General features: G+C 40.8%; 1 protein-coding gene across 2 annotated transcripts; it reads left to right on the top strand.

Moving 5' to 3' along the window:
- The first annotated feature begins 1,516 nt into the window (after positions 1 to 1,516).
- Positions 1,517 to 15,134, top strand: cars1 (cysteinyl-tRNA synthetase 1). 2 transcript variants are annotated; one of them, XM_005747571.1, is made up of 23 exons: positions 1,517 to 1,612; positions 2,970 to 3,197; positions 4,861 to 4,952; positions 5,980 to 6,068; positions 6,192 to 6,288; positions 6,801 to 6,899; positions 7,416 to 7,565; positions 8,416 to 8,556; positions 8,828 to 8,916; positions 9,014 to 9,135; positions 9,346 to 9,458; positions 9,627 to 9,755; positions 9,902 to 10,031; positions 10,416 to 10,519; positions 10,845 to 10,942; positions 11,073 to 11,262; positions 11,532 to 11,600; positions 11,706 to 11,787; positions 11,911 to 11,991; positions 12,301 to 12,368; positions 12,702 to 12,761; positions 12,844 to 12,927; positions 13,441 to 15,134. In XM_005747571.1, the coding sequence occupies exons 1-23, from the start codon at positions 1,591 to 1,593 to the stop codon at positions 13,567 to 13,569; spliced, it is 2,466 nt and encodes an 821-aa protein (XP_005747628.1). In that variant the 5' UTR covers positions 1,517 to 1,590; the 3' UTR covers positions 13,570 to 15,134. The 2 variants fall into 2 exon arrangements, with proteins under 2 accessions (XP_005747628.1, XP_005747629.1); XM_005747572.1 differs by lacking the exon at positions 2,970 to 3,197.

Below are 15,134 nucleotides of genomic sequence, written 5' to 3'. Positions count from 1 at the left end.
GGGGAGCAGCATCTAATAACCAACTCGCAAAATAAAACAAAATAAAAACAAACCAACAAACACGAAAACACCAGACATCATGATACAGACTTATTATTTGCACCGATGTTTTTCGAAATTCTATACACGAAAAGTGAGCGCGAGAGCCCTCGGTGCGTCTGCTCACTGCTGAAGTCAAAATAAACTTTATTGTCATCTACGCTACATACAGTCCAGTATATAGAGAGACAAGATGACGAGGCTCCAGTTACAGCAGTGCAAGTAAACAAACAATAAATATAAGAAGAGTAAGAAAATAAAAATACACTTTAGGATTAGGGGTAAAGGGAGTGTTCGCCCAGGGCGCCAAACAGGCCAGGACCGCCACTGGATCAAGTGTAGCAGAGATTCAAATGAATTTTAGCTGATGATCCACTGACTGAATTCCACCTTCATAAAACTTTATACCATTTAGAAAAAAGACTGCATAAACAAGATACTGTCAGTGTAGAGGATGGAAATCAGCCAGGACAACTCATGAAACACCTGCTAACACCTTGTTGAATTAATTTGTGTAAATCCACAAAGAGCAGCAGGTCATCTGATCACAGCCTATACACTAAGAAAATATACTGGAGCTCTCAATAGAAGTTATTGTGTTATTATACTTTTCCCCACATTGAGCCATTACAGCCAATTTTAGGGTTCCTCCACCTGCTGAATCCCACTTTAACCCCTGACTGTACCCTGTTTAAAGGCAACGTCACCCTCTACAATGTAGAGTCTACAATGTAGGCAACAAAAACTAGATATATATTTTTTATTTTCTTTCTTTTTTTCAGATTCTGTTTAACTATAGAATGTCGGTACTTTTCCACTGAGATTTAAAACCACATTCCAAGAAATTATTTTTAAAAAATTTTTCCAGCTCGTGCCCATATAACTTAAGCTTGATTGATCATCAACTTTTCCTTAAAAGTTCTAGGATGCTGCTCTGTTCTAGGATGCCCTCTGGACCCAGTGAAGGTGGTGAGTGACAGGGGAATGGCGGCTAAGCTGTCATCCCTGTTGGACAACATCTCCCACCCCATGCAAGAGACTCTGACAGCACTGAGCAGCTCCTTCAGTGGGAGACTGCGGCACCCACGGTGTGGGACGGAGAGATTTCGCAGGTCTTTCCTCCCCACTGCTGTCAGACTCCATAACAAAGACTTTTGCAGCTGATCAAACCCTCACATGTGCAATAAGACTGCTATATGTGCAATTCTTGTACAATTCTTCTTCTGACGAAGTTGTACTTTTGTATTTTCTTACTCAGTTGTATATAGCATTTGTATTTCTATTTTATTCTATTGTATATAGTATTTTATTTTATTGCATTGCATTCCAGTGTCTTAAACACACACACACACACACACACACACACACACACACACAGAACAAAAACAAAAAACATTGTCTAAACTTCCGCTTTGACGAGTGTACCATCATTTATGTCCGCCAGCTCTCAGGTTCAAACACTTTGGTTCCTATTCCTACCGTCGTTTATACGGGTTCTTCTTCCGGGCACGTTATTGTTGCATCAGCATCCAGCCTTTGACTACTGTGACAATGTCGGCGTCGGGTGATCCGGGTACAGTAAATAATATATGGTGTTTGCTTTATGGGTTCGTTAGTTGAAAAACCGCATAAAGCTATGACAGCACAACCTAACGCATTTTGATGAAGTGTCACAGCGAATATGCTAACGCTCAGGCTAGCTAATATGTAGAGCTGTGTCCCAAAGTCTGCAGTTGAGCCGCTTAGCTAAAGGAAACACTGTCAATGAGTGACAAGCCGAATTTCATATAAAAAAATACAGCTTAAACTAATACTTAATACCTCGGCATAAACACAGGGCAGCAAATACTATTTAGCAATTTGTCTGCGTTTAAAAAAGGTAGCCTCATCTTCGGCTCATTTGTCCAGTCAAACAGGATGTTATGAAGTAACTACAGTTTATTCTCTTTTATTTGTTTATAGTGTTTTAGTGAACCTATTCCTGTGTGATGTGTGGGGCGTTTTTGTTGAACTGTGGTTTGTTTAAGTCTATGTTCGGGTTTAAGTTCCATCTTCTTTCGTGTCATCTTTAATAAAATTATTAGCATCCGACAGTATCGCCTTTTTGTTTGATATTTTTACAAAGGTTTATGGAAAGCATTGAAATTATTATTATTATTACTACTACTACTAGTAGTAGTAGTATAACTTAGCCTGTTATGAGAAACACTGTTAACGTTTTCAAGTGCTTACTGTGATTTTTACTCTCAGGTCAGGAATTAAAATTTTATACAGCACAACAATGAAATAAAACAGTCGAGGTGTGATTAAAGTGCAGACTTTCAGCTTCAAGTTAAGAAGGAAATGAACCTAAAATAACTAAGAAATTGCTTATTAGTACGTTCCTAATTTACCTTTAAACCAGTGAAACCTGACCCTTTAAAACATTGGTAACATTAACAGTTTTACCAATATATTTGCTGTATTTATTTTCAGCCCCTTGATTGATATAAAATGTGTTCCTGTCCAAATACTTGTTGACCTGCAGTTAGAATTACAGCTCAAATAGTCACACAGTATGAAAATCACGGGTTGCTTCTATAAGACATGTAACCTGCACCCTTAATTACATTTTTTTTCTCCATCTTTTGCTTTCTCCTGTTTCCACTCAGTGCTTGCACCTCTTTTGTTTTCTTATACATATATAAGGTTCTCTGTGAGTGGCTAAAGGCCAGTGTTATTCAGCATTAGTTCTGCTAGGCTATGTTTGGGTAGCGAGTAGTTTCATTTAACTCACTCATAAGTGCAGTTTACTTTGGACGTGTGCTGACTTTCCAACTGATCGAGTAATTCTTGGCTCTGACCAAAGTCATTAGTCTCATTGGTTATTCCACTGTCCAGTGGAGTAAGGTGGTAATTCTTTGCGAACATTTGCCCTCTTGTTTCTGCAGCCTTTGAGTATGGCTTCTTGCTACAGATAAGTGAGGAGGCTGCACTGACAGTGGCCCTGAATGACTACCTAACCTCACGCAGCTACCTGGCTGGGTTCAGCCCCACCCAGGTCGACCAGAAAGCCTTTAAGCTCCTCCACAGACCCCCAGATCCACAACATGTCCACGCTCTGCGCTGGTACAGACACATAGCAGCCCTGCAACAGGACCTCAACCCAGAAAGCAGCAGTGAGTAGAAAGCTGAAGGCATGAACAGGCTAGATGTGGTCCTGCGCCTGCTGGCCGTGGATGTGGAGGCACTCTGAGGCTGTGACATGCCCTCTTAAACAAACTGACTCTCAGCATGAACTAAGGCTTCCTTTGCAGGCACTGGAATGAACTCTGTTTTAGCTTGTCAGTCATAGCAACTTGATGTGTGTGGTACCTGCAGCTAAGCGCTGAGGAGACTCGCGTTATCGCTGTGTAAACACGGCAGCAACAGCTGGTGAAGACCCCACAGGCAAATACTCTTTGTTCCCATACCTGGCTAAATAGTGTAATATTAATAAGGACAACTTTACAAAAAATGTAAAACATCATGAAAAGAAAGAGTAACTGATGATAGAACACAGAAATGTTTATTTATTAATCTAAACGATGCGTAAGAGCGTACTTGGTTACGTGGCTGATGTGAGTGGGAGTGAAACTCTTATTAAAAAAGCCAGTAAATAGTAAATTTGACCTATTACGCTCACTTTCATCGCTGTATTTTTATCCGGGGACTCCAGTGTGTTGTTTTGCTCACCTGATGCTGTGCCAGTCTCGGATGTCTAGATTTCCTTCATTTCTTTCACCTTCACTTTCCATTTAACTCTGCTGTGTTACTGGAAAATTCCATTCTTCTTTACAAGGACACAGTAGACACGATAGATGTAAGTTTGGGGTCTGAAAGGTGAAGCAAAACCAGAAATGCTTCAAAACTGTATATTTTTAAAAAATTAATTTTTACCATGTGGTTGTTAAAAGACTTCTGGTTCTGTAGACTTCTGGGGACAGCAGCCTCCCTCACTCTGTGTCCTCAGTGGAGTTTCCTGGGGAGTTCTTGGGCTTACCTGCTTCTTTTGGTCGCTCTAAAAGAAAAGAGGGTTATCAAGGATATGTTCGCCAGCTATGACCAGTGACTCTGGCCATGTTAAATAAACGTGTTGACCATTAGCAATCTTAAGCACAATGTGTCCACTTGAAGTTGTTTTTTAACTAATCATATGGGGTATCTAACTATTTTTAGATTCCATATTCTAGCAGGGTTGCACTGCTTGCGAACAGTACTTGTGCTTTCCCTTTGAGCAGACTGCATCAACTCTTTTTCTGATGCGCTGTGTGGATGTTGAACCCTGCCTTTGAGCAAATATTTGACTGGAAATTGAAGCTCAGTAGGTCGACACAGTGACAGAAGTTCAGACTAAAGAGGAAATATTTTCTTTCGTTGACACTGATGAAGAGGAAACTTTATTGTGTGTCTTTGATAAGAATGGGATGATGAGAATATTTATTGTTAACTACTGTTGAAATATCACACTCCTCAGCACTGCACTAGAACCTATAACAGATTTCTGTCATTGCTTTACTTTAACTATTTCAAGCAAAAATAAATCCATTTACATGTGTCACAGTTTTTGAACCATTATCACAGCACTGGGCATCAGTTCTTTGCTCTTTCACTGTCTCATGTTATCTGACGTGAGCTCTGAGTCACTGTCTTATTGGTAGCCTTTATTGATTAGTCTTATTAATTAGCCCTAATGGAACATGATGTCACCAAAGCATCCATATGAATAGCTTCGACAGAGGTAGAACCCCTTTTCTTATGATGTGAAAACTGAAATTGTCCCTTGTTCCTTTCTTTTTTTAGTCAAAGGAAAGCGTGTCCAGCCTCCTTGGTCTCCACCAGCAGGAACAGATGTTCCTCAGCTGCGACTCTACAACAGCCTGACAAGAGCAAAGGTAGAGACGAATGTAAAGCGCACATAAGTGCTGGTGTTGCTGGGAAATGAGGTCCTCGTGAAGTCGCTACATTAGATACCGCATCCCTCAATGTATATACAGCCACAGGCTGGACAGAGTCAGTTTTATTTATACTCATGCAGTGATGTGAAATTGAAACGATAAGCTATGATTTGCAGGCAAATTAAGATCATGAGGCCTGTTAAAGTTACAAGGGATTAATAAGGGGCTGCAACAATTCACCGAGTAACTCGAATAACTTAAAAAATAATCGATGCAAATTTTGTGCTTTGGCGCTTCGTTTATTACACGAAGCATCTGTAGCTCTCGGTTTCTGCCATGTAACTGTGAGCGTTTCGCCCACATTTGTGACTAACAATTGGAGCTGCAATAGAAACGTATGTAGGAGCAGACATGGGAATAAAAGTATGACCGTGCACGTCATCCATTGGACAGGTGGGCAGCCTGACGCAGGGCCAAACCACTGAAGCAAACACAATTCTAAAGAGTCTGTGATCGTTACTGTACAACTTATAAAAAGAAAGAATGCATATATATTTAGATTATTTCATTCAAGTTTTTAATAGTGACAGAATTTAAAGCCTCACGGTTTTCCAAAGTATGCAATCCAGGTATGGTTTAAAGAAGTTATAGTCACATTTCTTTTGACTGATGTATCTTGTGACAGATGTGCTCTCATTCTTGGTATAGAATGCAGCACTTTCACTTCACATTTGTAGATTTAATGCATATTTTTATAGTCTGCTTGCATTTTGCCACATGCACACACAACTGGTTTCCGTTAGTCTGGCACAACCAGACTGTTCTGGATCAGGAAGAAGTCTCGACTGAAAAAACAAACGTAGAAATATAACCACCTATGCAACCTAATCTCTCGCTGTGGCTCTCGTTTCTATTACACTGCATTTAAAAATACCGCTGCCACCAGTAAGATACATTTTTATCAGATTTTTTTATTTTAAAGTATTTGTTATCCTCATTTAAGTTCACAACCTCCATGTTTCAGGAGCTGTTTGTTCCTCAGAAAGGGAATAAAGTAACATGGTACTGCTGTGGTCCTACAGTGTACGATGCCTCCCACATGGGACATGCCAGGTACGCAAGATCAGAGGAATTTAAGCACTGAAATTCTGGGTTGGAAATGATCCTTCATATAGCGAGACTGTTATATTTTTTTCTATTACAACAACATTTTAATGAATAATTTGCTTTATGCAGATCCTACATATCCTTTGATATTCTGCGAAGGATACTGAGGGACTACTTCAAGTATGATGTGATCTACTGCATGAACATTACAGACATAGATGACAAAGTAAGTCTGCTTTGATGTGTTTTAGATGTTTTAAATTTTTTTTAATAAAGGTTTTTGCATGAAATGTGGGAGATGGGTTGTCCAAGCTCATCTGTGTCTGTAATGATTAATGCAGCCCTGTTGAAATAAGTGCAAGGTCCTTGTTAACATTCACATGTTCACACATCTGTCTGTGTTTATAGGCATGCAGGTAAAAACAGGTTCAGCTTGTAAGCTGACATGTCTCTGAGAAGTTATGGCAGGAATTCAGGGTCTTGTGATGACCTAATTAGACAGGGGGAAAACATAAATGTACACATGCAGGTTTTCAGCTGCTCAGAAAATTAGGAGCTGATTTGTATTTGTTGTTTTGTAATGGGCTAAACGGGCGTCAGGACTACAGGACAGGCCAGTTTAGCACCCAGACTGTCCTACTATGGAGCTGATGTTGCAATACATGCAGAATGCTTTTGAACTTTTGGAATAAGCAAACTCTGCTGTTTTGGTTTATTATTGGGATATTCTTCTTTCAGATCATTAAAAGAGCCCGGCAGAATTACCTTCTGGACCAGTACAAAGACAAACAGCCACAAGCGGCTCAAATACTGCAGGATGTGCTCAGCGCCAGAACGGTGAGACAGGTTTAAGCCCTGGATGCACTGCACCTGTGTGAAGTACTTATTGATCTGACAGTGATGGTGTAAATCTTCTCTCTTTGTTTTCATTGATCGCACAGCATGTATCTCTCTGGAGATTATTGGTCATTATTTAGCGAGGCAGATAATTCAAATAACACAAAACAGAACTGTGCAGTACTTAGTAAAACAGATAAATACTGCGTTAATGTTAAACATTTATGTCACTGAGTTTATAATATCAGAAGATCTAGTTGCAAACCTCCTCCTACAACAACTCTGCTCCATCGGCAGGCTCTGTTGGTTTCCCTATGGGTTGTATCAGTGTTTGTGAAGTAGCAGCTGGTTAACCACAGCATGCACAAACACTAGACTTTATAGACACAAGCATCAGTACACCCTGTACTGTAGCTAGTAGAAGTCCAAGCTTCAGCTCTATCTAAAAACAGAGACAAGCTGAAAGTTTGTTTTTTAATTTCTGTGGATTTCTGTGTGTTATTCTGCCAATTCCAGCCGTTTCAGGCCCAGCTGGCTTCCACCACAGACCCGGACAAGAAGCAGATGCTGGAAAGGCTGGACAGTGCAGTTACAGCCAGTCTGCAACCGCTGCAAGCAGCAATGGAGAGCAAAGCCGCAGATGAAGTCATACGACCTCTGGCACACGTGAGTCTGCTCTGATGTGGTGGCAACTTCAGAGAAATATCACTAGAAATACAGAAAATGCTTTTTTTGTTTGCTTTTTGTTTGCTTTTTGTGCTTCCAAAATAACTGCAGCAGATTCATGGATAGATGGTCAGTGCTCTACATTTACAACAGTGGGAGGACAGATTAGCTTTACTACTGCTTGTATTCACTGCCACCATTTGGGATTAGTAACTCAGGGTTAGTGTGACTGATCTGAGTTCCAACTAGGAACTCCACCCAGTTTTACCAGGTCTGCACCAAGAACTAATAAGGATCGTTGTATCACTAGAATCCTGCAAAACTAGGCAAGGCAAGTTTATTTGTATAGCACAATTCAACAACAAGGTGATTCAAAGTGCTTTACAGAGACATTAGAAACAAGAACAAATAAAAAGCGTGATTTAAAATTGATTAAAACAAGCAAATAAACTAACTAGCTAATTAACTAACAAACAAACAAACAAACAAACAAACAAACAACAGTTTATAAAATCAAAACAGATAAAATCAGAACAGTAGATAAAATCAGTAGTTAAATGTAAGTTTTGAAATTTAAGCTTAAAAGTGTGGATTTGGTGCTTTATTCAAATGCAGCTGAGAACAGGTGAGTCTTCAGCCTGGATTTAAATAAACTGAGTGTTTCAGCTGATCTGAGGCTTTCTGGGAGTTTGTTCCAGATATAAGGAGCATAAAAGCTGAATGCAGCTTCTCCGTGTCTGGTTCTGACTCTGGGAACTGATAACTACTCTGTTAATAGTGACCACGAATAAAAGTGTGGAGCTGGAAATGAGCTCAACAAGTCCAATTAAATTGTCTTTTCTTCCCCAAGGTGTTGTTGGAGAATTCCAAGGACTTGCTGGCAGACTGGTTGGACAAACAATTCGGAAGTCACGTCACAGAGAATTCCATCTTCTCCCTTCTCCCTAAATACTGGGAAGAAGACTATCACAAAGATATGAAAGCACTCAATGTAAGTATAAAAAAGCCAAATGATTTTCTGAGAAAATCTCTTAAAGGAATTAAATAAACGCCCCCTGTAAAAATCCAACATGTGTAAAGAAACTTTTTCTATGAATTGTTCAGTTTTACTTGTGTTGTTGAACGTTACCGTTTCTGAGATAACAATGGCTGAAACTGCTCTGTCCAAACTTCTGTTACTGGAAGGACACTATGTCTAAAATATCATTGTTATCAGCATTTTCCTGCTGTAACTGGATTTAAGTTGTCATTTTGGCACACAGGTTCTTCCCCCTGATGTCCTTACTCGAGTCAGTGAATACGTGCCCGAGATCGTGGAGTTTGTGAGGAAAATAGTTTCAAATGGTTATGGGTGAGGAAGATGCTGCCGCTGTTCACGATTTGTGTCGTACCGAACGAACTGCTTGCATCGCTGTCGCTATAGTTACTTGTTTCTCTGGTGTCTGCAGGTACGAGTCAAACGGTTCAGTATACTTTGACACCTTGAAGTTTGATTCCAGCCCGCAGCACTCGTACGCTAAACTGGTGCCGGAGGCGGTCGGCGATCAGAAAGCTTTACAAGAGGGAGAAGGTACACTTACTCAGTTTGTCAAAGTAAAACAAGCACCACACAACAGGTGCAGACATGCCCGACAACAGACAACAGGTCGGGGATTTTCAGTGCTTGACTCAGTGAGAGCAGAAGAGATTCACCAAGATTTCCCTCCTGCCAATATTTGAGTGGAGAATAAGTACAATGTTCAGTTTTTAACCTGTTGTCGTTGTTTTCCTGGCTCTGTAGGAGATCTGAGCATTTCTGCAGAGAGACTAAGTGAGAAAAAGTCACCGAATGACTTTGCATTGTGGAAAGCCTCCAAGCCTGGAGAACCATCATGGGGCTCTCCATGGGGGAAGGTGAGCCTTCATTTTCAGAGACTTTAAAGACCGTGTGATCATCCTTTGCATTTAAAGCTTTTCTTTTATATAAACGTGAAAGTGTCATTTGAGGCTCTGTGAAATGGAAGGAGAATTTGTACTTCTGAGAAAGGAAGTCATCGGTGTTTTCTTTGAATGTTGTGACAGGGAAGACCCGGGTGGCACATTGAATGTTCAGCCATGGCTGGCTCTATCTTGGGCGAGTCGATGGACATCCACGGGGGAGGGTTTGATCTGCGATTCCCTCATCATGACAACGAGCTGGCTCAGTCAGAGGTAACTGTTGCAGAAAATGTGTTCCTGTTTACTATGTAAATGCCTGACGTAACACACACTTTGAAACATCCTGAATGTGTTTAAAGCCGTTTCCAGTGATGAAGGGTAAAACCTGTTTTGACCACAGTTGCTTGTGCTGCTTACAGGCGTTCTTTGAGAACGATTACTGGGTCCAGTACTTTCTGCACACCGGGCACCTGACAATCTCAGGCTGCAAGATGTCAAAGTCTCTGAAGAATTTCATCACGATCAAGGACGCCTTGGCGAAGAACACAGGTGATACATGTGTTCCTGCTTTGTAGACTGCATCACTTGAGCATACATCACCATTAATAAACTGTCAGGGAGTTTTTCCAGCTATGAGGCTGCACAAACTGTCACAGCTCAAAGCCAAAATCATCATTTTAACAGCAAACTGAATGCTGCTGGGGTTCCCATGATGCATTGGGTGTTTCTTCTTCAGACATACTTTTTCACTTATTATCTGTTTATACACCACTTTGCATTTAATTATTATTGAATGCAATGGTTCCCTCTCTCACCCCAACAGCAGTTGTTACTTATTTTATATCTGAAGAGAAACACATTATCCATAATGAACACTAAGTTCTTCAGTTAGATTAGAACTATTTAACGGTCTCACTGTTTGTCTCCACGCAGCACGTCAGCTCCGTCTGGCTTTCTTGATGCATTCCTGGAAGGACACTCTGGACTATTCTTCTAACACGATGGAGTCAGCCGTCCAGTACGAGAAGTTTATGAATGTAGGTGAAAGCAAGAACAAAGACAGTGTTGGAAGATTTGTCTGTTTTTGTTTTGTTTGTTATTTGTAGCTTGTACTCACTACAGCCTGTACATACTTATAGCTATAGCATATTCATAACATACTTCATACCGTGTACATTATAACATACCATAATAGACCCATTTCTGTAATATACTCACATATCTATATTATTGCTAATATATATTGTAATATATCTATATCACTAAAGCACTTCTGGATGGACGCAAACTGCATTTCGTTGCCCTGTACCTGTGCATGTGCAATGACAATAAAGTTGAATTCTATTCTATTCTATTTGCAAGGAGTTCTTCCTGAATGTGAAAGACATCCTGCGTGCGCCTACTGACATCACCGGTCAGTTTGAGAAGTGGGAGACGGCAGAGGTGGAGCTCAACAACAGGTGAGAGAGCGACTCGGTAGATTAGAAGACCCGTTTGTTGTTCTTCATCAAAATTTGCACTTTCAGAGTTGTGTGCGTGCAAACACAACTCATTCATACTTAAAACTAAAAAGTGACTTGTGTTGTGTAGTTTCTGTGACAGGAAGTCTGCCGTCCACGAGGCTCTGTGTGACAACGTGGACACCCGCACTGCCATGGAGGAGATGAGAACGCTGGTCAGCCAAAGCAACGGTTACATTGCCAGCAAGAAGAGCGCCAAACTCAGGCCCAACCGCATGCTGATGGAAAGTATTGCTGCGTACCTCACCAACATGCTGAAGGTGAGCACGTTTCTGCTGCTGCGTTTATCGTTTCACAGCTCTCAGAATAATGAATTTTACAGAACACCTTGATCCTGTATGGAGGAGAAATCATGCTGTTTGTTCTTATCTCATTTATACAACATGCCTCATTCATCCATTCACACACATGAAAGTGGATGTGATACACTTTGTTACTTCTCCAAGTTAAGAAACAACTCCATTACTGGGCAAAACCAGTGTGGAGATGCCTAACAAACCCTTCAAATGAAACTTTTGTTGTTGTCTAGATATTTGGTGCAGTTGAAGGATCGGACCCCATAGGTTTTCCCATGGGTGGACAGAGTCAGAGTGTTGATGTAAGTGAACTGGTTTTCACTTTTTGTGATTGAATTGTGTCTCTTGTGGCATTATTATTATGAGAAATGTACTGCATATGAAAAATTCCCCTTAATTGTCCACAGCTGGAGAGCGCAGTGATGCCATACCTCACAGTGCTGTCAGATTTTAGAGAGCGCGTCCGCAAAATTGCTCGAGAGCAGAAAGGTAAGAACATGCGCTTTAAACGAAACTGTTTACTTTATAACTCAAAACATCACCTCCATGTTGAATCAGAGAGAACTGAAACATGAAATTCTTCTTCTTTTTTTTCTTTTCTTACTTATTCAGTGACAGAGCTGCTGCAGCTCTGCGATGTTGTCCGTGACGACATGTTGCCAGAGCTCGGAGTGCGTCTGGAAGATCACGAAGGTAAGATGTCTGTGTTTGAAGTTATAGAGATAAAGAATCGGCTCAGGTTTTGATCTTCCTCATCAGGTCTGCCTCCTTTGCGCAGCCGTCTGTGGACTGGGTTAGTTATTACTGGAATAAACTGGCTACGTCTGTGTCACGAAATCATTATCCGCTCCATTCATCACATCTTTATGACTGCAGCGCAGTAAGATGCCCTGCTCAATAAATCCGAGCCTTTACTCTCTTCGTAAGAATGTAAAAAAGTTCTGACCTTGTTTCGTTCTTACAAAGTGAAGAGTGTTGGAAAATAAAGTGGTTGTGTTGCAGGCCTGCCCACTGTGGTGAAGCTAGTGGACAAGGAGACATTACTGAAGGAGAGAGAGGAGAAGAAGAGGGTAAGAGAAGACATCATCACACATCGAGTGCATGTCTGGAGCAGTTTGGGTCCTAAGATTGACAGGAGATAATTTATCCCAATTTAAAGTAAACGATAAGCCAGAAAAAAGAAGTGCCCCCTCCCAAAACTGAAGGACGCTGAGTTTCCAAGGATATAAGGACGGGCATTTCAACATCTAACAGCTAGTTTGTTCAGACAAAAGAAATTCTTAGCTGATTTACAATTTTAACAGAAGTCCACTGCAAGCCTTCATTTTAATGTAAAATTGTTTTTTAAAAATGCAAACATGTGTTTTAAAACATTTCACACAATAAAATTCCATCTTTCACAGATGGAAGAAGAGAAGAAAATGAAGAAGCTAGAGGCTGCTAAGAAGAAACAGGAGCAAGAGGTCAGTCTGATGGTTTATATAGACAGTGACCTTCTACGTTTGTGTCATCAGGGAAATCTTCATGTTTCTGTTACTGTTGCAGATGGCGAAACTGGCCAAGATGAAGATCCCTGCAAGCGAAATGTTTCGCAGTGAAACAGACAAATACTCAAAATTCGATGAAACGGTAAATCCTTATTTTACCTCCCATGCTTAATTTTTCATGAGAAGAACCTGTTAAGCTGGTGCCATGTTGGTGGTGAGGCTCGTGGGCCCTGATGACCTCAGGAATCTGTTGCCGAGGGCTTAAAACCTGGGATATCGAGGAAAGCAAAGACAAAGATTAGCACCCGGTACTCCAGGTCGTGAGGTGGTCACGGGGCCAACGATCCCACGCCGCGAAATCATGAAGTTACAGCAATAAAAGTGGGGATTTGGTGCTCACAGCTAGACGTGTGCCTGAGGTCAGTGACGTGATGCGGATCCAAGAGTAGGAAAGACCTAGCTCACGGGGATTTGCTTGTACAGACATGAATGTCCTTATTTGAAATGACATCCGCATCCAGTGTAACTGTGTGTGCGTCAGAACTTGAGGAAAATTCAGAAAGGTAATTTAAAAGTTACCATGGAAACGACAGCTCACAAACCGTGTCAACCTGAAAAGCTTTAAAGGTGTGTTTGGTTTTGTCGCCGTTAACAGGGTTTCCCCACTCATGACGTTGAAGGGAAGGAGCTCAGCAAAGGTCAAGCCAAGAAGCTCCGCAAGCTCTACGAGACCCAAGAAAAGTTACACAACGAGTATCTACAGATGAACCAAAATGGCAACTGATTCTGCCGTTCAGCCAATCCATCCACACCGCAGGGAAGAACTATAGAATAAATAATAAGGCCAGAGCTTCATTCTGTCTCCTCTTCATCCTACTTTGGTTCAGGAAACCGACGTGTGTGTGGATTGTGTTTTGTCCATTTACGTAACAGTTACATTTACATTCCATAACCATGCAATATGAGAGAAAACCACCACCCGACATGACTTTGTTCTTGCTCTGTTGGAGGTTGGACGTCTTTCACAACAGTAAAATCAAAGCAACAGGTAATAAAGTGGGATTTTGATGATGTGGCGGTGCAGCCTCTGTTAGCAGTGTATGTTTTTCTTGAAACTCTGTGATACTGCCATTTGTTCAAGTATTAAAGCCTTTTTTAACAGTTAGTGCTTTCATGAATTAAAGATGCTAAATGGGTGGCTAGCGGATTAATGGGAAACACCAGCTTTAAGTGTTTTTTTTTTTCCACCATGAATCTTTGGGACAGCTCCATTAAGATACCCCGGAGGAAGGATTTAAAACATTTAAATTTCAGAGGCCACTTAAGAAACTAGGACTGTTGTGGAGGGCTGCACCAGCTTAGAAAGAGATCAAATGAATACGCAGTAGAACCGAGTTCAGCTTGTTGTTTCATACACTTTATCCTGCCGATCAGCAGTGTGTGATATATCACTCTGTGTTTTTGACCTTTTACCTCACGGGTCTGTTAAAGTAACTATGTTGTGTCATTCAAATATAGTTCATTTTTATGCAAATGTGCATTTGTCAAAGGGACTTTTGCCTTTGCTAAGAACTGGATCAAATTTTCACCCCTAACAGGGGAAACGACCATTGAATTCATTGTTTCAGTTGTAGAGGTGACTTGTAACAGAAACCATTAGATGGTTTGTGTCTTTCTCAATACCTGTGTCACCTTATACAAGAGTTACCTTGAAAAGCTAATAAAGTATGGTGGACATTTTTATTTTAATTGGATGTACCCTCATTTAGGAGCATATGGAGGAAAACTAGATGCCTCCTGCCCTTAAGTTAAAAGCAATTGCCTCATGGTTGCAGAAAATTAGTGGTACATTATACCCTGCTGTGCTTGGAGCACATGGGAACACAAGTGATGTGTTTTGGGTTTGTTTTTTGTTTTTATAACTAACTGAACAAAGAGAATCTGTTGGTCCTTTCACTACCCTTGGACCCCATCGATTCAGCAATTCCTTAAAACATCTGGGTTCTTTATTTTGTGCCATCTCAACAAAGGGACATTTTCATAGGCCATTTCCAGCTGTGGCATAATGAAACGCTGTGAGATCAAGAAGTGGAATTGAAAATAGAAAATGCCACCTGGTTTTTGTTTTTCTTTTAAAAGTCACACTGGGACAATTTAACCCCTGCAACCTGTTGCATGGGTTCTTGTGGCTTGAGTAACATCACATGGCAAAGTGCATTTTGTTATTCAGCCGTCCTTCAGGGGTTTGCATTTTTGTACTACGTGTTCTCCATATCTGTGGTTATAAGATGACTTGAATTGATTTAAGGGATGCTCAAATAAAGAGTAAGCGAGTGCAGTGCTGTATGA

This window comes from Pundamilia nyererei, unplaced genomic scaffold (genome assembly GCF_000239375.1).
Source record: "Pundamilia nyererei isolate P.nyererei 1_Seehausen unplaced genomic scaffold, PunNye1.0 scaffold00200, whole genome shotgun sequence".
Lineage (NCBI taxonomy): Eukaryota > Metazoa > Chordata > Actinopteri > Cichliformes > Cichlidae > Pundamilia > Pundamilia nyererei.
This window is presented reverse-complemented; position numbering and strand designations above follow the sequence as displayed.

Coding starts and splice junctions, on each gene's coding strand:
- cars1 (XM_005747571.1), top strand. CDS start 1,591: ATGTCGGCGTCGGGTGATCCGG. Junction 4,953..5,979: donor ACAGCCTGACAAGAGCAAAG/GTAGAGACGAAT, acceptor TCCATGTTTCAG/GAGCTGTTTGTTCCTCAGAA. Junction 12,928..13,440: donor ACTCAAAATTCGATGAAACG/GTAAATCCTTAT, acceptor CGCCGTTAACAG/GGTTTCCCCACTCATGACGT.